This window comes from Paroedura picta, chromosome 9 (genome assembly GCF_049243985.1).
Source record: "Paroedura picta isolate Pp20150507F chromosome 9, Ppicta_v3.0, whole genome shotgun sequence".
Classification (NCBI taxonomy): Eukaryota; Metazoa; Chordata; class Lepidosauria; order Squamata; family Gekkonidae; genus Paroedura; species Paroedura picta.
The window spans coordinates 2,255,506-2,279,516 of NC_135377.1; the positions used below are offsets into that span (position 1 = coordinate 2,255,506).

At 56.1% G+C, this 24,011-nt stretch overlaps 1 protein-coding gene across 2 annotated transcripts in view; it reads left to right on the forward strand.

Moving 5' to 3' along the window:
* Positions 1–813: 813 nt before the first annotated feature.
* Positions 814–24,011, forward strand: part of ARHGAP39 (Rho GTPase activating protein 39) — a 125,773-nt gene continuing 102,575 nt past the window's right edge. For both annotated transcript variants that reach the window (XM_077351342.1, XM_077351343.1), the window contains exon 1: positions 814–959. In XM_077351342.1, coding sequence (XP_077207457.1) covers positions 949–959 — 11 coding nt within the window. In that variant the 5' untranslated portion in view covers positions 814–948. The remainder of the gene's footprint in view (positions 960–24,011) is intronic.

Below are 24,011 nucleotides of genomic sequence, written 5' to 3' on the forward strand. Positions count from 1 at the left end.
TAATTTTATTTTAAAATTGCTTTCTCATTTAAAAAAAAAGCATTTTCATTTTATTTCAAACTGTACTTTTCTAAGGGCAGGACCCTGGTATACGGAGGTGGAGAATTCCGTGTGAGCGAAACTGCTCTGGAGAGATCTGTTGTAATGCCGGGAGATCTCCAGGGTGCGCCTGGAGGCTGCGACTGTGGGGCAGAAAGACCTCCTGGGATGCCTGGCAGTGTCAGCGTTCCTCAGCCATCCTTTTCTCCAGGAGAACCGACCTTCCTGGCCTGCAGGTGAGTTGTCGTGAGAGCGGCCAGTGGCATTTTGGGGAAGGGGGGTGTCTGAAGAAGGCGGGATCTGGGAGAGGGATAACTTTGTCTTCCGAGAAGGGAGCCGTGGCTCAAGGGAGCTCCTCCTGGCCTCCTCTCCTGGCCGCCTAGCTGATGTCTCTCCGCGGGAGGCTCCGCAGGTGGCACCTGGAGGGGCAGCCCATCCATCCCCTGCGCCAGAAGGCCAGGTGGGCTCCCACCAGGGCTCTACCTGTGCAAGGACTGCTCCTCCCCCGCCACCCATGGGGTGAGCCTCCCAGGTGCTGCAGATCCACCCCCCCCCCCCGCCGCCGCCCGTGCCCTTCGCCTTCCCGCCGCAGACAGCCCCAGCGAGCGCCTCCCGCCCGGACTCCAACTCCCAGCAGCGCCTGCGGGCGGGCGGGCGGAGGGGGCGTGGCGTCGGCGTGGCGCGGCGGCCAGGGCCCGCCCCCGGGCGCCGGCGATTGGCGGAGGGCGGTTGTCGCGGGTGACGGCGGGACGCGGCGGCCCCGCTCAGTGGCCGGCAGGAGGCGGCGGCGGCGGCGGCTGAGGCGGAGCGGGAGCCGCAGCGCGGCCGGGGCCATGGGCTGCCGGGCGGGGGCCGCCGCCGCCCCTACCCGCGCCCGGTGAGGAGCCCGACGGCCCCGGGGAGGAGAAGATGGCGGAGAGGTAGGACGACCCCCCCGCGGGACCCCCCCTGCGCCACGCCCCCCACACCCCCCCCCACAAGGGCATCGCAGCCCCCCTCCCCCTCCCCCTCCCGCCCCCCGGCTGCTGTCAGGCTGGCCCCGGGGACCCCCCCCCACCCTCCGAGAGGCGGACCCCGTCCGTGCCTGCCTGCCTGCGAGGGGCTCCTGCGGGAGGCCCCCTCCCCTTCCTCCCCGGGCCTCCCCCCGAGCGAGGGGCCCTGCGCTGACAGTGCGCTCCGACCCCCCCCCGGGGCAGGTCCTGCCCTCTGCGGCCCCCCCCCCCCCCGGCCTTAGGAGCCCCTCTGTGCTCGGTCGAGGCTGGAACCCCAGGCGAGCCTTCGGGGGTCTCCCTCCCCCATCGCCCCCTGCCCCAGAGGGCCTGCCTGGGCCCCCCCGCCCCCCCGGCACCTGCTGCCGCCCGTCCTTCCCCAGGCAGGTGGCTGCGCCCCCCCCCCCCACCTCCCGCCCTGCCGCGTCGCCCTCCCCTCGCCCTGCCTGCCCCGGGGGAGGCTTCGGCCCCCATCGCGGTCTGCTTTGGGCTAGGCTCCCCCCCCCCCCTCCGCAGCCATGTCCGCGGGTGGGCGCTCTCCTCTTGGGGGTGGAGGGATGCCGAGAGGGGCGGCGGTCCTTGGGGGCCTGGCCAGGGGGCGTGTGGCCGGGAACCGCCGTGCCCTTCCTTGAAGGACCCGGGTCTGGCAAGAGGGGGGGGGGGTCGTGGGGGTGGGGGTGGGGGGGCTGCCCCCGGAGACGATGCCCAGCCGCCTGCCCCTCCTCCAGCCCCAGCAGCGCATCCCTCGAGCGCCTCCTCTCCTCTGGTCCGGGCTGGGCGTGAGAGCTGCGGAGCGATTTCCCTCCTTGGGATGCATTGCGGGGGCCGTCGGAGGGCCGCACATGTGCTTGCTGGGGCGTGTGTGTGTTTGGGTCCGGAGGCTTGCGAGGGGCTGGGGGGGGGGCGCTGCTGCTGCTGCTGCTGCTGCAGTGGGAGGGGCTGGGGGATGCCGAGGGCGACGGCTGGCATTTGGGTGGGGTGCGTGTCTCCCTCCGCGGGCAGGGGGGTGCGGAGGGTTGCACCGAGGGTGAGGATGGGCGTGCGGCTGGCAGAGATGCTCCTTCTCTTGCCCTCCGCAGAGAGCTCCCCTCTCCTTCCCTCTCCTGCCCTCCTTTGCTCTGGATTCCGTCTGCCTCTAAGCTGCTGCGGATGGAGGAACGATCAGGGTCCACCCCTGGATGTAGGCAGTACCGCTTGAATTAATTCTCGAGTATTGACCTTGGCTGACAGTCCTCCTCCCCCCCCCCCACACCTGGCAAATAAGCAGAAGGGCTCTTTCGAATTGGCAAGCGGCTGTCATTTGATGAAGACCTGGCTGCGGGGAGGCAGCAGGTGACTCAAAGCAAGGGGCGTGCATTTCTCTAGTCGTGCCCCAGCCAATGGGGCTCCCTCCGTGCCAGAGGCCTCACCAGGTGGAATCTGGCTCTCAGGTGTCCATGTGTGCCCCAGCGGCTGCCGTGAATACCAAAACCAGTGTGTGTGCGCAGGGGAAAGCAGGCTGCCTTTGCCTCTTGTGCTGACGAGTGCAAATTGGGCCTCGTGGGGGTGGAGGAAACCAACACCCCTGCATTTGAAGTAACGGAGCTTAAATTTAGACCCGGCTCGCTGAGTTTTGTTTGTTATGGAGGACAGAGAATTGCAGTGCGGCTGTTTGTTATGTCTGTAGGCGGGGTTCGGAACGAGGCCCCCTGGTTAAAGAAACTGGGTCGGGTTTTTTTGAGGAGGCGGTGTAAGAATTTGGACCACCGGACACGTCAGTCCAGAAGAACATCAGAGCTTTATCTTGAATGGAGAATATTAGTGCCTGCTTTTGGCGTAAGGAGTAGGTTTATCGGGTTACGCCTATCGTATTTTTCTTTCTTTTCTTTTAGCTTTATGATATGATGATGTGTTGTGGCTTGGCTCACTTGCTGATCTGCAATCTGCATGCTGAGTCCTGAATGGTCTGGAACAGGGGTAGTCAAACTGCGGCCCTCCAGATGTCCATGGACTACAATTCCCAGGGAGACAATGCTGACTTTGGTGGTCAGGTTCAATATAAGGCAGTTGCAGATGTACTTAGGGAAACCAGTGACCTTGGTGTCCCTGGACCCTTGGTGTCCCTGGGCCCATCGCAATCCTGTTAGAGCTGTTCCCACCGAGCAGTTCTGTCTGAGCTCTCTCAGCCCTACCTACCTCACGGGATGTCTGCTGTGGGGAGAGGAAGGGAAGGCAATTGTAACGGATGCTTTAGGCCAGTGGTTCTCAACCTGGGGTCAGACGACCCTTTCACAGGGGTTGTGTCAGGGCAATCAGCCTGGCTGGGTGGGGGGCATCTACACAACAGCCTTGCGGGATAGATCAAGCTAGAGCATTTGTCTGTCTGGAGCAGCGGAAAAGAGTGCGATCAGCATGGTGGGACAAGAGGCAGAACTGAACTGAGAAACCCCAGAAAAAACCCAATTTATATACAATGACGAACAATGGATCGGTTTTGGTTTAATTTCTGTGAAAGAGCATTTTATGATTGGGGGGGCCACCACAACATGAGGGTTTGTGGCATTAGGAAGGTTGAGAAGCATTGCTTTAGGCTGGTCCTGCATTGAGCAAGGGGTTGGACTAGATGGTTGGACTAATATTTATTTATTTTAATTTTATTTATTATTAAACTAATGCCCCACCCCTCTCAACAAGCCGGCTAACAAAGAAGGCAAACAGCCTTTACAATAATAAAAACAATAAAACACTCAAAGCAGACATCCCCTCCAAATTAAAAATCAAACCCCATGAAACATAGGAAACACTTGAGGCTGAACTTTCTAGTGTGACCTGGGCTGCTGTTGCCCTCGCCAGAGGTGCTGGCCAGCCTGGTTTCATGTGGCCCTGCACGCGTGAAAAGTCAGGATCCCATTGGTTTCCCTGTGGTCAGTGTAGCTGCAGATATGTTGGATTGCTGCTGCTGCTGCTGCAATTGGTTGCAGTACTTTCCCAATTTCCTCTTGTTACGTGTATGTTTCTGTGTGTGTGTGTGGGGGGGGGGGGGAGCAGGTAACATGCCAAATAGTTCCGCTAATTACCCATTTTTTAAAATAAGAAATCCAAGAAGGCCAGTTTGGCATGCAAAGTTGTTTTAATGCTTTCATCTTTTGAAGCAATTGCATTCTTAAAATATATTTGTGTTTCTTGTGTGACATTCTGTAGGTGTTGCTGGTATTCAGGGAATGGTTTTTCTCTGCGTAGTCAAGAAATGCAAAGCAAAATTAAGAGTGCGGCTTTGTCACCACAAACAAAGGGATTATTTCTAGTCTCCTGGAAGCTTAAGCCACAGTAGGGGCTAGCCTTTTAGGTTCTGCAGGGTCAGCCAGTGACAGACTGCTTTAGAGCAGCTAGTGGTGGGGATTCTTGAAGGCGATGCCTCATCTTGTGCTTTATAGGCCACTCTGCCATTGCCTGTTTCATCTGCCTCTCCTATACGTGGCTGCAAGACTTTGGGGAAGGGCCGTGTCTCAGTGGCAGAGCATCTGCTTGGTACGCAGAAAGTCCCTGGTTTGGTCCCTGGCATTGCCAGTTAAGAATAGCCAGGAAGTGGGCAAGGAGAGGTAGGACCCCCTGACCTTGAGAGCAGGTCAGGTATAGTGGCTAAGAGTATTGGGCTTGGACCCAGGTTCAAATCTCTGCTTGTGCTATGGAACCTCGCTTGGGCACATCGCACACCCTCTGTCCTGGTGAATCATAGAATTCTGCCCTGGTGGATGCCCAGATGAGATCATATCAACTCCTTTAGCTGATGGTTTAAGATTTTCTTCCTCTAGCAGCCTTTTAATGGCCTCCGAGGGTTTTTAAAAATGGTTAGGGCCTCCAGCAGCTTTCAATGCTGACTAGTCTTTAAATGAGATTTTAATTAAAGAATCTCCAATTGTTATTTCTGGCTGTGTATAAGGGCTATTCTTACTGCCTCGTAATAAGTTTCATTGCTGTTTGTATAAAGTCGTAAACTTCTTAATGTATTTTAATATGCAAGCAATATAAAATGTTCTAAATGAACTTGTGTGGTGCAAATTGGACCAGAGCTCTAATTTGCAGGATTCAGGCCCTCTTAATCCCACGCTTTATCCAGGGACTTCAGGTGGGTGTCTGTGGTTCATCCTTTCCTCGTTGTACGCTCCCAGCAGTTCTTGTGAGGTGGTGCACGCATGAAGCTGCCTTATTCTGGATCAGATCCTGGGTCTCCCAAGGTCAGCACTGCTTACTCAGACTGGCAGTTGCTGTCCAGGTTTTCAGGAGAGGAATCTCACATCACCCCCTGCCTGGTCCTTTTAAATGGAGATGCCAGGGATTGAACCTGGGGCCTTCTGCATGCCAAGCAGGGGCTCTACCACTGAGACACAGCTTCTTCCCTTAAAACAGTGTTCTACAAGATGGGTGAAGCTGGGAGGGAATAACCAATCCTGGTCATGCACATTGCCCCATGGCAGAAAAACATTTTGAATGCAGCTCTCCTGTTAAAATATTCATATCCTGCTTTGCTCTTGACCTGCAGTTCACATCATAAAACCCACATTAAGTTTTAACTGGGAAATGAACATAAGAAGAGCCTTGTTAGATGAGACCAGGGAGGGTCCCTCCAGTCCAGCCTCCCGTCTCACCCAGGGGCCAGCCAGTTCCTCTGCAGGGCCAGCCACAGGGCAGAGAGGCCGAGGCCTTCCCCTGAGAAGAGCCTCAGAAGAGCCCTGCTGGGTCAGGCCAGGGGGGGTCCCTCCAGTCCAGCCTCCCGTCTCACCCAGGGGCCAGCCAGTTCCTCTGCAGGGCCAGCCACAGGGCAGAGAGGCTGAGACCTTCCCCTGAGAAGACCCTCAGAAGAGCCCTGCTGGGTCAGGCCAGGGAGGGTCCCTCCAGTCCAGCCTCCCGTCTCACCCAGGGGCCAGCCAGTTCCTCTGCAGGGCCAGCCACAGGGCAGAGAGGCCGAGGCCTTCCCCTGAGAAGACCCTCAGAAGAGCCCTGTTGGGTCAGGCCAGGGAGGGTCCCTCCAGTCCAGCCTCCCGTCTCCCCCAGGGGCCAGCCAGTCCCTCTGCAGGGCCAGCCACAGGGCAGAGAGGCCGAGGCCTTCCCCTGATAAGACCCTCAGAAGAGCCCTGCTGGGACAGGCCAGGGAGGGTCCTTCCAGTCCAGCCTCCCATCTCACCCAGGGGCCAGCCAGGTCCTCTGCAGGGCCAGCCACAGGGCAGAGAGGCCGAGGCCTTCCCCTGAGAAGACCCTCAGAAGAGCCCTGCTGGGTCAGACCGGGGAGGGTCCCTCCAGTCCAGCCTCCCGTCTCACCCAGGGGCCATCCAGTTCCTCTGCAGGGCCAGCCACAGGGCAGAGAGGCCGAGGCCTTCCCCTGAGAAGACCCTCAGAAGAGCCCTGCTGGGTCAGGCCAGGGAGGGTCCCTCCAGCCCAGCCTCCCGTCTTACCCAGGGGCCAGCCAGTCCCTCTGCAGGGCCAGCCACAGGGCAGAGAGGCCGAGGCCTTCCCCTGAGAAGACCCTCAGAAGAGCCCTGCTGGGTCAGGCCAGGGAGGGTCCCTCCAGCCCAGCCTCCCGTCTCACCCAGGGGCCAGCCAGTTCCTCTGCAGGGCCAGCCACAGGGCAGAGAGGCCGAGGCCTTCCCCTGAGAAGACCCTCAGAAGAGCCCTGCTGGGTCAGGCCAGGGAGGGTCCCTTCAGTCCAGCCTCCCGTCTCACCCAGGGGCCAGCCAGTTCCTCTGCAGGGCCAGCCACAGGGCAGTGAGGCCGAGGCCTTCCCCTGAGAAGACCCTCAGAAGAGCCCTGCTGGGTCAGGCCAGGGAGGGTCCCTCCAGTCCAGCCTCCCGTCTCACCCAGGGGCCAGCCAGTTCCTCTGCAGGGCCAGCCACAGGGCACAGAGGCCGAGGCCTTCCCCTGAGAAGACCCTCAGAAGAGCCCTGCTGGGTCAGGCCAGGGAGGGTCCCTCCAGTCCAGCCTCCCGTCTCACTCAGGGGCCAGCCAGTTCCTCTGCAGAGCCAGCAACGGGGCAGAGAGGCCGAGGCCTTCCTAAGAGCCTCAGAAGAGCCCTGCCGGGTCAGGCCAGTAGTCTTGTCCAGCATCCGGTCTCACCCAGGGGCCAACTGGTTTTCCTGGAGGGTCAGCAAGCAGGACACAGAGGCCAAGACCTCCCTGTGGTCTAACCATGCTGAGGTTTACTGCCTCTGAATGTAGAAGTTCTCTTCATTTTACTTAAAACATTTTTAGTGACCTTTCTCCCTTACAGAACTCAAGGTGGCTTGAAATATAAATAAAACATTATTAAAAGCACAATAAAGCAGCAGTTACGAAACCCGCAGAAGTCAAAGTTTAAAAACTCCAGTTATGACTTCCAGTAGTAAAAGCTGACTCAATCCCAATGCAGTCCTATACAGACTTGTCTCCAGCTGCATCTGAAGACTGACAGTGAAGGGGGTCCTGTGCAGCCCCCTGGTGAGGACTTCCATAATTGTGGGGCTGCCACCAAAGAGACCGTGTCTCATGTTCCCTCCTGGATGGTTGGTGGGGCAGTCAGGAGGTCCTCTCCCTCTGATCTTAATTCCTGGTCTGGGATGTGTGCGGAAAAACGGTCAGAACCTCTCCTCCATAACGCTGCTTCATCCCCCTTTCAATCCTTCTGTGGGATATTAAAAAAATCTTCAGACTGGCTTTTAGTTGAAGGTTATTAAATTCAATTGGAGATCGCTCTGCTTTACAGAGTGTCTGAAACCGTTGCAGAGGTCAGGGCCTTCCTTGCTTCCTTGGAGAGACCATACCACAGGACTGGCTCCTAAAGTGCTCGGGACACTGCATTGTGCAGGGGGTTGGACTAGATGACCCTGGAGGTCCCTTCCAGCTCTGTGACTATTCTATGACAAAGCGGACCTTCTTGCCCTCACAGGGCAGTCCTTCTCTGCGTGTCTGCAGACTCATACCGGGCTAATTCTGCACAAACCCTGGCCTGGTGGCTGGAGCTGCCTCCTTACGCAGGCCTGATCGGACTCTGTCACTGACCTCTATGCCAGGAGTGGCCAAAGTGTGGCTCTCCAGATGTACGTGGATTGCCATTCCCACGAGCCCCTTTCTTGGAGAGTGCAGGCTAACTTGACCTCATCAAATCTGGGAAGCCGAGCAGGGTGAGCCCTGGATAGCAGTTGGTTGGGAGTCAAGGGGTGCTACGTAGAGGCAGGCAAGGGAAAGCCATCCCTGCTTGCCTTGGAAGCTCTACGGCAGGGGTAGTCAAACTGCGGCCCTCCAGATGTCCATGGACTACAATTCCCAGGAGCCCCTGCCAGCGAACGCTGGCAGGGGCTCCTGGGAATTGTAGCCCATGGACATCTGGAGGGCCGCAGTTTGACTACCCCTGCCCTACGGAGTCACCCTAAGTCAGCTGCGACTGATCGGCACGTCCCAGCACTGCCCAGGCACAAGGACCTGCTGCGATGCATGCAGCTGCCGTGGCAGAGCGTAGGATGCCCTGCACGTACGAGGGGCACCGTCTGCCTTTGGGCAGTGGCACGGGAATCCCTGGAGCTTTGCAGCGCAATGAGGCTGGGCAGGGCAGCCGAGCGCCCGCCTGGTTTCCCTGCGCGTGCCGGTGCCGCCTTTGCTTGCCCCTCTCTTTTCGAGAGGCTGGCATTTTTCTGTCTGCTTCGATGCATTTCTATCAACCGCTTGGCTCTGAGCTCTGCCCGAATGTGAATGACTTCTGCGGGTAACGCTCCCCCTTCCAATAATCCCGCCTCCCCAACGCTGCCTAAAAGCATCATTAGCTCTGCAAGCCGGCAGGCCCCGTTGCCTTCATGGCAGCATTAATCTTGCATAGGCTTAAAACCTTTCAGGACCTCGGGCCTGGTTTCTTGGTCATGCTGGCAGCCAGGCAGCCCAACAGGAAGTGGCGTTCGTTGGCTTTCTGTCTTCTCCATGCAGTGTGGGTGGGTGGGAGTATTCGTCCTCTGGGGATCACAAGTGATCCTTTTCCGGGGGAGGGGGAGGATTGCATTCTTGATTCATAACTAAGCACACCGAGAGATTCTGCAGATTTCTTAAACAGCCCTGCATGGCGGGGTGTGTTTAGCCTGGCTGGTGTGTCCATATTTATTACTGTGACCCCTTTCTTGAAGAGAGAGTCCAAGGGGATCTGGGTTGATCCACAGCGGAACAGCTGGATTCAAGCCCCATGACATCTGCAAGATCAGCAAGATTTTGGGGAGTATGAGCTTTGCAAGATCCTTCAGGTCAGAAAGCTTCATTTTCAGCAACCATTCAATTGAGAGTCCCCATCAAGCTGCCTTGTTCCAGGAGTCATCTTTGTTTCTTTGTCATAAGATTCCTGCAGAGAGATTCTAGCAAATGGGCATCTCCTTATGAGTGGCCTCAGAGCATCACAAAACTTGACGTTTCGGGCTAACTTGAGCCAGCCTGGTGTAGTGGTCAGGAGCGGCAGCTTCTAATCTATCGAGCCTGGTTTAATTCCCCACTTCTCCCCCGCATGCAGCCCACTGGGTGACTTTGGGCTCGTCACAGTCCTGATAGTGCTGTTCTGACCGAGCAGGAATGTCAGGGCTCTCTCAGCCTCACCCACCTCACAGGGTGTCTGTTGTGCGGTGAGGAAAAGGAAGGGGATTGCAAGCCTCTTGCTCCTTCGGGTAGAGAAAAGCAGCATCTAAGAACCAACTTTTCTTCTTCTTGTCGTGGTTCGGTCCTTGGTGGCTTGGGAACGGGACCGAACCCCGCCATCAGAGGCGCCCGCGATCACGGAGGTAGGGCATGGTGATCATAGGCAAGCCGGCAGCTGGGCGCCCCACCCGATCGTTGAGGTGGCAATGGCCGCTAAAGAACCTCAATGTCCCCCTCCACCTTTCGACAAGGGCCCGGAGATGGCCCTTTGTTCCAGGAAAATGGGCCATCAGGAACCCCGGAAAACCTCGCATATGTGCATGAGTCATGATTGTATCAGCATGTTCCCTCCGCAAGTACTGGGTGGGGCAATACAGCCTAAGGAGGTGGGTTTTGTATAAAAGGGAGCTTCCACCTGGAGTTCGGTGGAAGCTCTTACTCCATACCAGCGGACTCCACGTTGCTGAAATAAAGCTTGTTCCTGTTGTATCGTTCACCAGGCCTGGCGTGACGTTTTCTTCAAAGGGGCACCCTGTTTTTCAGTTAGCAAGCGGGTTCCCGACATCGTAAGAGCTTCCCACCGAACTCCAGGGTCGGCATCGCATCCGAGCGCTTATCGGGACGGATCCAGAGATGGCGTTTTCAAGCAACGGGGCGGTCTCGACCCCCACGAACCCCGGGAACATGAGTTTAATGTCCCCGGGAGATTTCCTCCGAAAATCGGGGGGCCAGGAGCAGCTGTCCGGGACCCCGAGACCCTCGGCAGCGGCGGCCAAGGGAAGGCGCCGGGCCATGGGCTTCCCAAGCACGGCGGGGAGCGCGCCGAGGTCTGGGGGGTTGGCCCCAACCTGGGACACCCAGCTGAGGCAGGCGCTTCGCCCGGTAGGACCTGAGGAATCCCTAGAGGACCTGCGGCGGGCCATGGCGGACTTGGCCAGGCGCTTGCAGGCAGCTGAAGCCCGTGAGCAAGCTCGGGCCGGGCCCGGGGGGACTGGTAATACAACGGCGGAGGGGATCGCGTCGAGTGAGGACGTCTCCAGCGACGAGGACGAGCCCGGTACTGGTGAGCGGGCCCCGGACCCCGACCCGGAGCAGTTTTCAGTCCCGAGTAGGCGAGACGGCCAGCGGAGAGGCGAGATAGCAGAGGATCTCGGGGGAGCGGGTGAGCCGACGGGGCGGCGAGAGCCGGACCAACGCAGGAGCGACGTGCAAGGCAGGGAACGGCACGGCGTCGTTGGGCAAGTTGGTAGCCGGTGGAGCGGAGCAGGACGAGACGGCGGACGCCGAGAATCCCGGATCCGGAGGGGGTCGGACTACTCTCCAAAACGTTCCCCCCCAGAGCTTAAGGCGCGTTTCGACGGGACGCCGGACGACCTCCCGCAGTTCCTCCTCCACGCGCTGACGCATGCCCGGAGGTATGGAGACCGGTATGAGGACTCCGAGGACTTGGTCTGGGGGGTGGCATCGTGTCTCCAGGGCAAGGCGGGTCAGTGGTACCTAGGGTTGGCCGAGCGCGGCGACCCGGCAACTCGGGACCTGCAGGACTTCGTGGTCGCGCTCCGCCGACGATTCCAGGACCCCCAGGCTGAGGACAAGGCAAAGAGTCGGATCAAGGGACTTCGACAAGGTACTAGGGGGGTTATGGACTATATAGACATTTTCCGGAGGGAAGCAGGCAAGGTGTTCTCCTGGAACGAGGAGACCCAAATAGAGTACTTCCGGGAGGGCCTTAACCCGAAGCTCAGGGAATGGGCCGTGATCAAGGGGACGGAAGAAGATCTGTCTACACTGGAGGGGTGGTGTTTTGTGGTCGCCAAGCTGGAAGCCAGCCTGGGTTGGGCCGCCGCACCCCCCCGGGAGGCCAAAGGCGGGTCAGCCGAGGCGCCGAGACCGGGCCCCGACAACTCTCGCCCCAAACGACCCCCGAACCCCGAGCGGGAAAGGAGACGCCGGGAAGGTCTGTGCCTGAAATGCGGGGGGTCAGGACATTTCGCAGCAGCGTGCCAACGGCAAGGGGGGGAGGACCGCGGGCTCTCCCAGGGGGGAGGTGCGACACGCCCCCAGCAGGCACGCCGGGCGGAGGACCTCCGCAACGAACCGGGAAGCGCCCAGGCGACGGGAAACGGCCAGGACCTGCTGTAGACGGCGCCGGGCAGCAGGTCCCGCGGTGCGAGGGAAAACCCCTGCAGCATGAGGCGCGACCTCCGAACGTGGTAATTTTAGAGCTCCGGAACCCGGAGAACGGACTAAGTTGGGTGGGGGAGGCTCTTTTGGACTCTGGATGCGACCACAGCATGGTCCACCCCCAGATAGCCCGGGCTTTGGGGCTACCGAAGCGCATTCGGAAGGTTCCCCTGGTTTTCGTCCAGATGGACGGCAGCCCGATTCAGGGGGGACCTTTCGGGGAAGAGGTGGGTCCTATCGCCATCCACATAGGGGACCACCAAGAGCTGCGGTGGCTGATCCAGGTCCCCGTAGCGGGATATCGGGCGGTGTTGGGCCTGGATTGGCTGAAGGAACACAACCCCGTGGTGGACTGGCGGGCGGGGACCCTGAAGTTCGACTTGACGGTGGGTGCACGGCATCGGGTCCCCCACGAGAATTCCAGCCACAAGGGGACGGCGGCGCGTCCCAGGGGAGCGGCGGCGGCGCAGCAGGAGAAACCAGAGCCCGAGGTCCCGCCAGAGTACCGAGACCTCGCAGCCGTTTTCAGCGAGCGGGAAGCGGACGAGCTACCCCCACACCGCCGCACGGACTGCGCTATCAACATCCCAGAGGGGGCGGTACTACCCAAAGGGCGCATCTACAAGATGAGTGAGGGTGAGCTCAAGGACCTCCGGGAGTTTTTGGATAAAAATCTGGCCCGAGGTTTCATCCGGCCCGCTTCCAGTCCCATGGGAGCTCCAGTCTTGTTCGTCCGGAAAAAGGATGGGTCCCGACGGCTGTGCCAGGACTACCGGGGCCTCAACGCCATCGCAGCGGGGAACGCTTACCCCCTCCCGCTGATCCCGGATTTGCTGGCCCGGCTGGGCAAAGGGACTCTGTTCACTAAACTGGACCTAAGGGAGGCGTACTACCGGGTACGCATCCGGGAGGGGGATGAGTGGAAAACAGCGTTTAACTGTCAATTGGGACAATTCGAATTTAAAGTGATGCCGTTCGGCTTAAGCGGGGCACCTGGGGTTTTCATGAGTCTAATTAATGAGGTGTTGCAGGACCTTCTGTTTCAGGGGGTGGTGGTTTATTTGGATGACGTCCTGATCTACAGCCAAGATCCCCAAGAGCACGTGACCCTGGTGAGGGAGGTGTTAAAGCGCCTGCTGGCAAACCACCTATACGTGAAGCTGGCTAAGTGCGAATTCCACCGTCCCTCCCTGGACTATTTGGGCTACCGCATCTCAGCCCAGGGCATAGCTATGGACCCCGAGAAGGTGCAGGCGGTGCTGGCCTGGGAAAGGCCCCGCACCCGGAAACAGCTACAAAGCTTCCTGGGGTTTGCTAACTTTTTTAGAGGCTTCATCCCCAGATACTCCTCCGTAGTGGCTCCCCTCACGGACTTGCTAGGTACCAAGGGGAGAGGTCCTCGCGCCACGCGGCCCAGCGCAGCGCTCGGCTGGAATGAGAAATCGGAGGCAGCGTTCCTGGCCCTCAAGCAAGCTTTCGCGTCTGAGCCCACGCTACTGCACGTCGACCCAACCCAGCCGATGGTGGTACAAGTCGACGCCAGCGACGCAGCAGCCGGGGCGGTTCTCCTGCAGCGAGACAAGGCGGGACAGCTGAGGCCGGCGGCCTACCTCTCACGAAAATTCGCCGAAACGGAGCGGAACTGGTCTACCTGGGAGAAGGAGGCGTTTGCGATTAAGTTCGCCCTCACCGAATGGCGGCATTGGCTGGAGGAAACAGAGGAGCCGTTCGAGGTCTGGACAGATCACAAGAATCTGGAGGCGCTCCGGCAACCGCGATCCCTGAACGCCAAGCAGATGAGGTGGGCGGAGTTCTTTTCGCGGTACAATTTCAAGCTTGGTCACATCCCCGGCAAAGAGAATTTCCTCGCGGACGCCCTCTCCCGTCTGCCGCATTATGGGGAGGGGTACGCTCCCTGCACCAGGTCCGTGTTTGGCGAGGAGCAGCTGGGACGGGGGGTCGTCACTAGGCGGCGGGCCAGGGAGGAATGGGAGCCCGACCCGGCGACCGCCCCGCTCCGAGACCGCCTAGTGGCAGCCTATGGGGCAGACGAGGAGCTGGCTGAGCTCCGGGACTCTTTGATTTTGGACTCCGGTCTCTGGCGGAGGGGGGAGGCTGTCTACGTCCCGGAAGGGCTACGACGGGAAGCCCTCAGCCTCTGCCACGATGCTAAGACCGCCGGGCACTTCGGTTTCGTAAAATCCTGGAAGTTGGCCCGGCGGCGGTTTTGGTGGCCCAGTCTGCGGCGGGACACAAAAGCTTACGTCAGTGGTTGTCCTGTCTGCCTGACCTGCAAGCCGGGGGTTGGCAAGCCGAAAGGTCTGCTGCACCCGCTCGAGGTCCCGACCCGGCCGTGGTCAGTGATCTCCATGGACTTTATAACAGACTTGCCTCCCAGCAAGGGGAAAACGGTGATCTGGGTGGTGGTAGATCTATTTTCCAAACAGGCCCATTTCATTCCTTGCGCCAGTGTCCCCAGTGCTTCACAGTTGGCTCGGATGTTCCTGGATCACGTGTTCCGACTGCACGGGCTGCCGGACAAGGTGATTTCCGATCGGGGCTCACAATTCGTGTCCCGGTTTTGGCAAGTTTTCCTGCGCCTGTTAGACATCGAGCAAGGGCTGAGCTCCGCTTACCACCCCCAGACGGACGGGCAGACCGAGCGGGTTAATCAAGTACTGGAGCAGTACTTGCGGTGTTTCGGTTCCTATCATCAAGACACCTGGGTGCCCCTGCTCCCCCTGGCCGAGTTCGCGTACAACAACGCAGACCACAGCAGCACGGAGATGTCGCCTTTTGCCGTCGTCTACGGGACAGACCTGAGACACTTCCCGGAGCTTGGAGAGGTCCCCGCCCGGGAATCGGCCGACCTTCGCGAGTGGGGGAAGCGTGCCGGGAGCTGCTGGAAGTCGCTGCAGGAGCAGCTCCACAAAGTCAAGGCAGCGCAGAAAGAGGACGCCGACCGGAAGAGACGACCAGCTGAGGAGATCCGACCGGGGGATCGAGTTTACCTTTCCACCCGGAACCTACGGTTGAATTTGCCCAGCAAGAAGCTAGGCCCTCGGTTTTTGGGGCCTTTCGAGGTCTTGGCCCCGATCAACGAAGTTTCGGTCAAGCTCAAGCTCCCCAAGAACCTCCGGCACATCCATCCCGTCTTTCACGTGAGCCTTCTAAAAAAAACTCCGGACGGTGACGTTTGGCACCCCGTGTTTTCCCCGCCAGCGCCCGAGGTCCTGCCGGGGGGGGAGCACCACGAGGTGGCGGATATCCTGGACTCTAGACTCCACAGGGGGAAGTTGCAGTACCTCGTGGAATGGAAGGACTTCGCTTTGGGGGACCGCGAATGGGTCTGGGCAGCGGACGTCCTTGCGCCCCGACTCACTGAACGTTTCCACAAGCGGTATCCTGGCCGCCCCGGGGGGTTGGAGAATGGACCTTTGGGGGGGCAGAATGTCGTGGTTCGGTCCTTGGTGGCTTGGGAACGGGACCGAACCCCGCCATCAGAGGCGCCCGCGATCACGGAGGTAGGGCATGGTGATCATAGGCAAGCCGGCAGCTGGGCGCCCCACCCGATCGTTGAGGTGGCAATGGCCGCTAAAGAACCTCAATGTCCCCCTCCACCTTTCGACAAGGGCCCGGAGATGGCCCTTTGTTCCAGGAAAATGGGCCATCAGGAACCCCGGAAAACCTCGCATATGTGCATGAGTCATGATTGTATCAGCATGTTCCCTCCGCAAGTACTGGGTGGGGCAATACAGCCTAAGGAGGTGGGTTTTGTATAAAAGGGAGCTTCCACCTGGAGTTCGGTGGAAGCTCTTACTCCATACCAGCGGACTCCACGTTGCTGAAATAAAGCTTGTTCCTGTTGTATCGTTCACCAGGCCTGGCGTGACGTTTTCTTCAAAGGGGCACCCTGTTTTTCAGTTAGCAAGCGGGTTCCCGACACTTCTTCAGTAATATCAGGGCTCTCTCAGCCTCCCCTCCCTCACAGGGTGTGTATTGTGGGGAGAGGAAAGGGAAGGTGATTGGAAGCCCTTTGAGACTCCTTTGGGTAGAGAAAAGCGGCATATAAGAACCAACTTTTCTTCTTCTTCAGTAATATCAGGGCTCTCTCAGCCTCCCCTCCCTCACAGGGTGTGTATTGTGGGGAGAGGAAAGGGAAGGTGATTGGAATCCCCTTTGAGACTCCTTCGGGTAGAGAAAAGTGGGGCATAAAACCCAACTTCTTCTTCCAACAAAATCTTGGTGCCTTGATATTGGTACCTAGTCATCTGATGTTCATCACGCCCTTCCTTTGATATTCCTACTGCGAGAGTCCCCCCCCCCCGCTCTCCAATCCATTTTGCATGCTAAGTGGGAGCAAGCATCTCTCTGCCACGGAGTGTGCATTTAGCCGTGATAACCGCCGGATCCGTTGGCATCTCGAAGGCGGAGGAGCCTAAAGTGGCCTGCAGCTTTTTGCACTTGGAAGTGAGGGAGGCCCACCTCCCTCCTTTGGGTGCTTCCTGTGTTTGTTGGCTTTTTAAAGTACAGGTCATCCAGCGAGGGCCTTTGGAGCGCTAATGGCCTTGATTATTACTTCTCTGATCGTTCCTGGCCACAGCGAAAGATCAGAAAGGCTTCGGCAGCCGGAGAATGCTGGGGAAGGAATCAATCAGTGATGGATCCACAGCTACAACCGGGCGGGTACAAATGTGCTCCTCTCTCTTTCTCCATCAAAGCGGGGCCATGTGTGTGGAGCAGGGCTCTTTAGATGTCGTAAATAAGGTGTGGTGTTCTTTGCAGATGTGTCTTTGGGGGGGGGGAGGTAGAAGAAGTGTTTTGCCTCGCCCAGTTCATAATCCTGAAGGCTGTCTAAGCCTTTTAACCAGAGATGCTGCCGGGAATTGAACCTGGAAGCCTTTGCATGCCAAGCAGGTGCTGTACCACTGAGCCACAGCCTCTGAGGTCTCCAGGGAACTGATTTAGTTTGGGGAAAAGGGGGGTGGTTGAGGGGCATAACCCTCTTGGTCCCAGTTCCCCCGACTCTGCTTCTCCAACTGCTGGGACTTGTAGGTTACTGAGCAACGCGGGTGGATGGGCTACATACAGAGTGACAAGATTTCTGGCTGCCAATGTGGAATCATAGAGGTGGGAGGGACCACCTGGGTCATCTAGTCCAACCCCCTGCACTGTGCAGGACACTCACAACCCTCTCGCTCACCCACTGTCACCTGCCACCCCCTTGAATCTTCTCAGAATCAGCCTCTCCATCAGATGGTTCTCCAGCCTCTGTTTAAAAATCTCCAAAGATGGAGAACCCACCACCTCCCGAGGAAGCCTGTTCCCCTGAGGAACCGCTCTAACTGTCAGGAACCTCTTCCAGATGTTTAGATGGAATTTCTTTTGCATTATTTTCATCCCATTCATTCTGGTCTGTCCCTCCGGGGCAACAGAAAACAATTCTCCATCTTCTGCATGGCAGCCTTTTAAATGCTTGAAGATGGTTATCAGATCCCCTCTCAGTCATCTCCTCTCCAGGCTAAACAGACCAAGCTCCCCCAGCCTTTCTTCATATGTCTTGGTCTCCAAACCCCTCACCCTCTTTGTTGCCCTCCTCTGGACATGGTCCAGTTTGTCTACATCCCTCTTCAGCTTTGGTGCCCAAAACTGAACACAGGACTCCAAGGGAGGCTGAACCGGAGCAGACACCTTCTAAAACACCCGCATAAGCCCTATCATTCTTATTGGGGAAGAGCCCATTACGTGGGGAGCTTTCTGATTGTAGCTTCAACACGAACCCTCAGCGGCTGTCCGAGACCACTGGGCTGAGTGAACAGGAAGAGGAAAGAAGCAGCCGTGTTTCCATTCCGGTCAGCAACTAATATCTCCCCCTCCCCCCGTGAGCTTCTGATGTGAAGCAGGCCTCAGCATCCCCTGGTCAGACCCAAACCATGGATGGTGACGTTTCCGCCCCAAACCCTGGCCCTGCCTCACTCTTGCTTGGAAGAGTTTGCATCTGTCGCTCTTGGGGCCTTGATCTGCGATGCTTCGCGTTGCCATGAAAAGGGGAGGGGTGTGTGGCGCGTAGGTGTTCCCCTCTTGGGTATTTAATCATTTATATGTAATATATATTCCAGTCTGCGCATGCTGTGATCCTGCGGGGATGGATAAGCCTCTCTCTTATTTCATCCTGCTCCTCCTCCGAGGGTCCCTTGCCTCCGTTTTATTCTCCTTGCCCCTCTGGAGGTTGAAAGAGAGGGCTGCGGGGTCTTCCGGGCACCTCCACGGTTATACGATTCCCGTTCTGGAAAGCTGACCACTGCGCAACGTTAGGGCTCATAGAGAACAGGGAACACCATTGGGTGCAGCAAGGAGCTTCCGTTATCTCCTGATGAACTTCTTCCCCAGACCTTTCTCCATCCCCCCCCCTTGGAGCTGTCTGTGCTTGCAGCCACCCCCTCTTCCTGCAGCAGTGAATTCCACGTGTTGGTTTCTCTTGGAAGCAGGCCCTTGGTCTGTCAAAGTCCATGTTAAGAACATAAGAGAAGCCATCAGGCCAGTGGTCCAGCCAGCCCAGAACTGTGTATCACACAGTGGCCCAAACCCAGGAGGACAAGCAGTGAGGCCAGAACTCCAGAAGGCCTCCCGCTGTTGTCCCCCAGAACCAAGAACACAATTCCTCTCTAGCCCAGACACAAGGACAGAGGGCAACAGTGGGAAAGTCCTGGCCCTGCTGGCCCAACCAAAGTGCCCCTCCACCCCCTGTCCCAGGTTGTGGCTCTCTCTGCCTCCTGAAATGAGGTGTGCAGAAAGCTACCTGGAGGTCCATGTGTAAGATTACCCTGAGATGCATGCAGGTTCTTCTCCAGCGGCTGAAGGCAACTGGTTTTTAAGCCTTGCACCTCAGATGGCAGAATGGCCCTTTTTGTCATCTGTTATTGCTTTGGGGAGTGTTTAATGGGGGTAAACCTTTGACAAACCCCCCCCCCCTTTCCAACAACTTCAGGAACAAATACCTGCTCTGCTTCTAGCACAGCGTAGCTCAGGCCTCGGAAAGCTTGGCACGTAAATCTTTTGCTTGAGGACTCAAGAGGATGGGGTTGCAAGCTGTTTCCAAAACAATGCAGCAAAAACTCAGACTGCCTCCCTCGCTCTTTCTCCTTTCCGCCCCCCTGCCCGAGTCTAGGGCTAGATTTTTATGTTGGTATGTTCATTGATCAGGGAGATGAGCCAGCGTTGAAAGGTGAATAGTTGTGATGCACCATTGGCTCCTTTTAGGGTTCTTGCAAAAGAGGACAGTTTATAGGGCCAATGCTGGGATTCCTCAACCCACATTTCTGTAGTCCGGTATGCTGGTGTGGGTGTGCTCTGTTGTTTTGGCCTGCTGCCTTAGATGCATGGCCTGTGCTCCAAAAGACATCTTCGTTGTTCTAAAACGACAAGATGAACAGTAGCAGAACAGTCGCAGAAAAGAGCCAAAATCTAGTAGCGCATTAAAGACGAACGAGATTTGTGGCAGGAGAGGAGCTTTGGTGAGTATCTGCAGAAGTGAGCAGGGACTCCCGAGAGCTTCTCCCGGGCCACAAATGTTGTTAGTTTTTATGTGCCAATACAGGTGTGTGAGTCTGTTGTTAGTCTTGAAGATGCTCTTGGATTCTTGCTCTATTCTGCCTCTGGAGACAGGCTAACACAGCTCCTCTTGCTCTGTCTGCCGTGACTCACCAGAGCTTCTTCCCTGCCATGAATTGTGTAGTTTTTTCAGGTGCTTTTGGACTCTGGCTCTTTTCTGCTGCTTTCACCCAAGTATTCATCTCATCACTCTGGAACTGTCACGATATCCTCTGGATCAGGTCACGCATCTAGGGCAGGTGGCCAAGATAATAGCTCCACGGACTGCGGACCGAAATGCAAAAATGCGGTTTGTTTGGGCCCATCTCTATTTGCGTTGGGTGACCCCATGAACGGACATCCTCCCAAATGAATTGCAGACTGTTGGGTCTTCCTCTTTTCCTGCGGCCTTTGTTTTCCCTGGCATTATTGTCTCAGAAGACCTGGTAACAGGACCAAAGCACCGTAGCCTCAAATTTAATCATTTATCTATTTATTATTTACATTCCCAGACCACCCCTGCTGACCCTGTCCTCTCAGGACGGTTCACAACACTGATAAAATACGGTTAAAATGTTTAAAAGGATAAAACCAACAATACAATGTTCTTGGTAACACCAAAACTACAGAGCTAGATGTTTACTGTCCTCCTCATCTGGAACCCACAGATTGGCCTTTTTGGGTGGGCCGTGGCAGGCATCTAGTTAGGGTGACCCCTACTCTCATTTCCAGCTACCCACGCTGGAATGGACCCTTTAAACCAGCATTCGCTGGCAGGGGCTCGTGGGAATTGTAGTCCATGGACATCTGGAGGGCCGCAGTTTGACTACCCCTGGTTTAAACCTTCAGGTAACAACATTGTGTGGAGCGGCTGTTCTACGGCCCTTGAATCCCCCCCCTCAAAATTATCCCGCAAATAAACCGTCATGCTATTTGAAAATAGTTACTCTGCATGCCTGTGTTGTGTGGTTTGTGTGGTTTGTTCGAGGTTTTTGCAACAGGCTCTCAGACCCATGAAACAGAACATGGTTTCTCGGCCCCTTGCCCCATACAGTGTGGAAGCTGCGGAGGGGCCCGGCTGATTTAGCTCAATGGAAAAGCTTCTGGTGGATGACTTGTTTGTGTACTTTGTCATCGGGAGTTCCTGGCGTGCAGAAACTGTGAGAAGTAATTTTGAAAAGGCAAGGAAAAAATTGTAAATCTTTCATGAGCCTCCGTTGGGGAGATTTTCTGTGCCTTCTCCTTGGCTGGGATTTCTCCCGCCTCCCCTTTCTCCTCTTCTGAGCTCTGCTTATTGATTTGCCATTAGGAGCCCTTGTCCCTTTCTGTCCCTTTGCCCAGGGGGGAAGAAGCAGGAACAAGACAGAAGAAGGGTAAATGCTCTGGAGCCATCTGGAGAACTTGCAGGGAGAGTAATGGCCGGATGATAACGGTGTGGCTTATCTGCCCTTCTACAGTAGGGAGTCAGGAGGCGATAAGCTGGCTGCCTGCCTTTCAAAAAATGAAATTATCTTTTTTGCATCTGGATGCTGTGCGCTGTAACGTTTCTTCAGTGTGTTGTGTTCAGGATGTATGAGCCCTTCACTTAAATGATTTAAAAAGCCCCAACAAATCTTTGCTCTCTGCCAGTTTAGATCCTGTGCTAAGGAGAGTTGGATTTGATCGCCTGTATTCTGTAGGCAGACTGGGCTAGCAACGTGCTCTTATTTAGAGAGCCAGCTTGGTGTTGTAGTTAAGAGCGGCGGCCCCTGATCTAGAGAACTGGGCTTGATTCCCCCACTCCTCCTCCATAGGCAGTTCTCTCAGAGCTCTCTTGGCTCTACCTACCTCACAGGGTGCCTGCTGTGGGAAGGGAAGGTGATTGGAAGCCTCTCTTCTGTTGTTCTCATCAGGGGAAGGGCTCAGCCTCTGTGACCTGCTGTTGGCCCTCCAGAGGAACTGGTTGGCCCCTGGGTGAGACAGGAGGCTGGACTAGGCCAGATCCAGCAGGGCTCTTCTGATGGTCTTAGGAAGGCCTCAGCCCCTCTGCCCTGTTGTTGGCCCTCAAGAGGAAGTGGCTGGCCCCTGGGTGAGACGGGAGGCTGGACTAGATGATCCCTCACTGGTCTGACCCAGCAGTGCCCTTCTTCTGTTCTCAAATATGTTGAGTTTGTGTTGGCTGTTGTGTAGGATGGGATAATTTATTGACTGGATTAAGGAAACCCTCCCTCAGGACAGCGTACTAGGCGAAGAAGCCTGTGATGTTATGGTTCCCTAAAAACCCTTTGTACAATGTTTTTGGCCAGCTGAGTTCCCTTTGGCACTGCCCCTGCCACTTGGCGTGCCAAATCGGTCTTACTCCAAGGAACTAAGGAGTCAGTCCGTGTGCCAACCTCTCCACCTGCACCTGGAACTTCAGGTGTGCTTTCATTGGCAGCTGCTGTGGCAGATTGTTTTAGGTTAAAGTACTTGTCACTTTGCAGTTGGGTCTGAAGTCAGATTTAGTGCAAGGTCCACACAACCTCTCTCCTACCCTCTTATTTACGTGGCTTACAGAAGAGGCCGTGATGGCACAAAGGAAGTTGGGCAGTTGCCTTGCGTGCACAATACCCTGGCAGAATTGATGCAGCCTTGCCGGAGATGGCAGTGCCGTTCCGCTGGCAAAGGGGACGTTCTAAAAAGATCCCCCGGCGTCTTCATTTAACCTTCTGGGTCTAAATTAAACCACTTGGTTTATTTATTTGTTGTATGGGCACAGTTACACGAGAAAGCATATACAACAATATAAAATATGTAGCCAAGTAAGTACAGTGGTTATGCAGACAGAGTGGGCCATCTCCTTAAATGTGAATATCTAGGTTTTCAGTCTACTCCACCGCAGCTGGGGAGAGTACCAAGAGCTCCGTCACATCTCCCTGGAAAGCACAATGCTCACATTCTTGTGGCTGATGGGAAATACTTTGGTGGACTACACTGCAATAACATTTTGGACCTGGTTTTTGCCCCATTTAAACTGCAAAAGTCTGTTCGTATTCTATTAGCTGTCTTCCATATTTTATCTGGCAAATCCAATCCTATAGGCCCCTTTGTTGGTGTTTATCATAGATATCGGTTGGAACTGATTGCATCCGTATTTGCAACCATTCATTCCCTAGATTGGAATTTTGCAATTGCAGGATGTGTGCAGATCTTATCGCCAAGTGTCGGGACTAGTCTCTCTTCCTCTGTCAGTGTAAACAGAAGTTTGGTGCTGGTTTTTTTTTTTTTTAATTTAAAGGCTTGGATGAAGAACTGGAGCGTGTGCTCATCAAACTTTCAGGCAGCGCAACAGGGGGAGGGTGGCGAAGGTTTCCGGGGGTGAGGATTAGGGGACAAAATGACTGTAATTCAGCAGCCTGCTATTTATAGCCTAGTGTTGCCAATTTATCTCAAAGACAAATGACAAAGAATTTATGCATCAGAGAAGGAAAAGCAAACCCACAAACACAAAAAAGAACATGTTCCAGAAGGGCTTTAGTGGAGATGAAACATGCGGCATTAAACTGAGTGTTATGGATGTTTTTTTTTTGGGGGGGGGGGCCTTGTGGCACTTCTCTGGGACCAGTTGACTAAGAAAAACTTGGTCCCACATGTATCTGGCCATTTAACAGGTAGAAGTCATTGCCCCAGGACATTGTGGTGGTGGCTACAAGCTAGACAGCTTCAAAAGGGGATTCGGTAAACACCTGGAGCAGAAGTTCAACAGTGGCTGTGAGCCACAAAGTATAGATCAGGGGTAGTCAAACTGCGGCCCTCCAGATGTCCATGAACTACAATTCCCATGAGCCCCTGCCAGCAAATCACAAGATGTCATAGTCCCATTGTATACGGCACTGGTCAGACCACACCTGGAGTACTGTGTGCAGTTCTGGAGGCCTCACTTCAAGAAGGACGTCGATAAAATCGAAAGGGTACAGAGGAGAGTGACGAGGATGATCTGGGGCCAAGGGACCAAGCCCTATGAAGAGAGGTTGAGGGACTTGGGAATGTTCAGCCTGGAGAAAAGGAGGTTGAGAGGGGACATGATAGCCTTCTTTAAGTATTTGAAAGGTTGTCACTTGGAGGAGGTCAGGATGCTGTTTCTGTTGGCTGTAGAGGAGAGGACACGCAGTAATGGGTTTAAACTTCAAGTACAACGATATAGGCTAGGTATCAGGAAAAAGTTTTTCACAGTCAGAGTAGTTCAGCAGTGGAATAGGCTGCCTAAGGAGGTGGTGAGCTCCCCCTCACTGGCAGTCTTCAAGCAAAGGCTGGATACACACTTTTCTTGGATGCTTTAGGATGCTTAGGGCTGATCCTGCGTTGAGCAGGGGGTTGGACTAGATGGCCTGTATGGCCCCTTCCAACCCTATGATTCTATGATTCTATGACATCTGGAGGGCCGCAGTTTGACTACCCCTGGAGATGGAATGCAACACCTGGGGCAGGAGTGCTCTGCATCCCTGGTGCTTGGGGGCCACAGTGGCTTCTGGAGTTCTGGTGGACCTGGTGCCCCCTGGATTCTGGCCACTGTGTGACTAGAGTGTTGGGCTGGATGAACCACTGGTGACCCGACATGGCTTCTCTTAGTTCTGATCT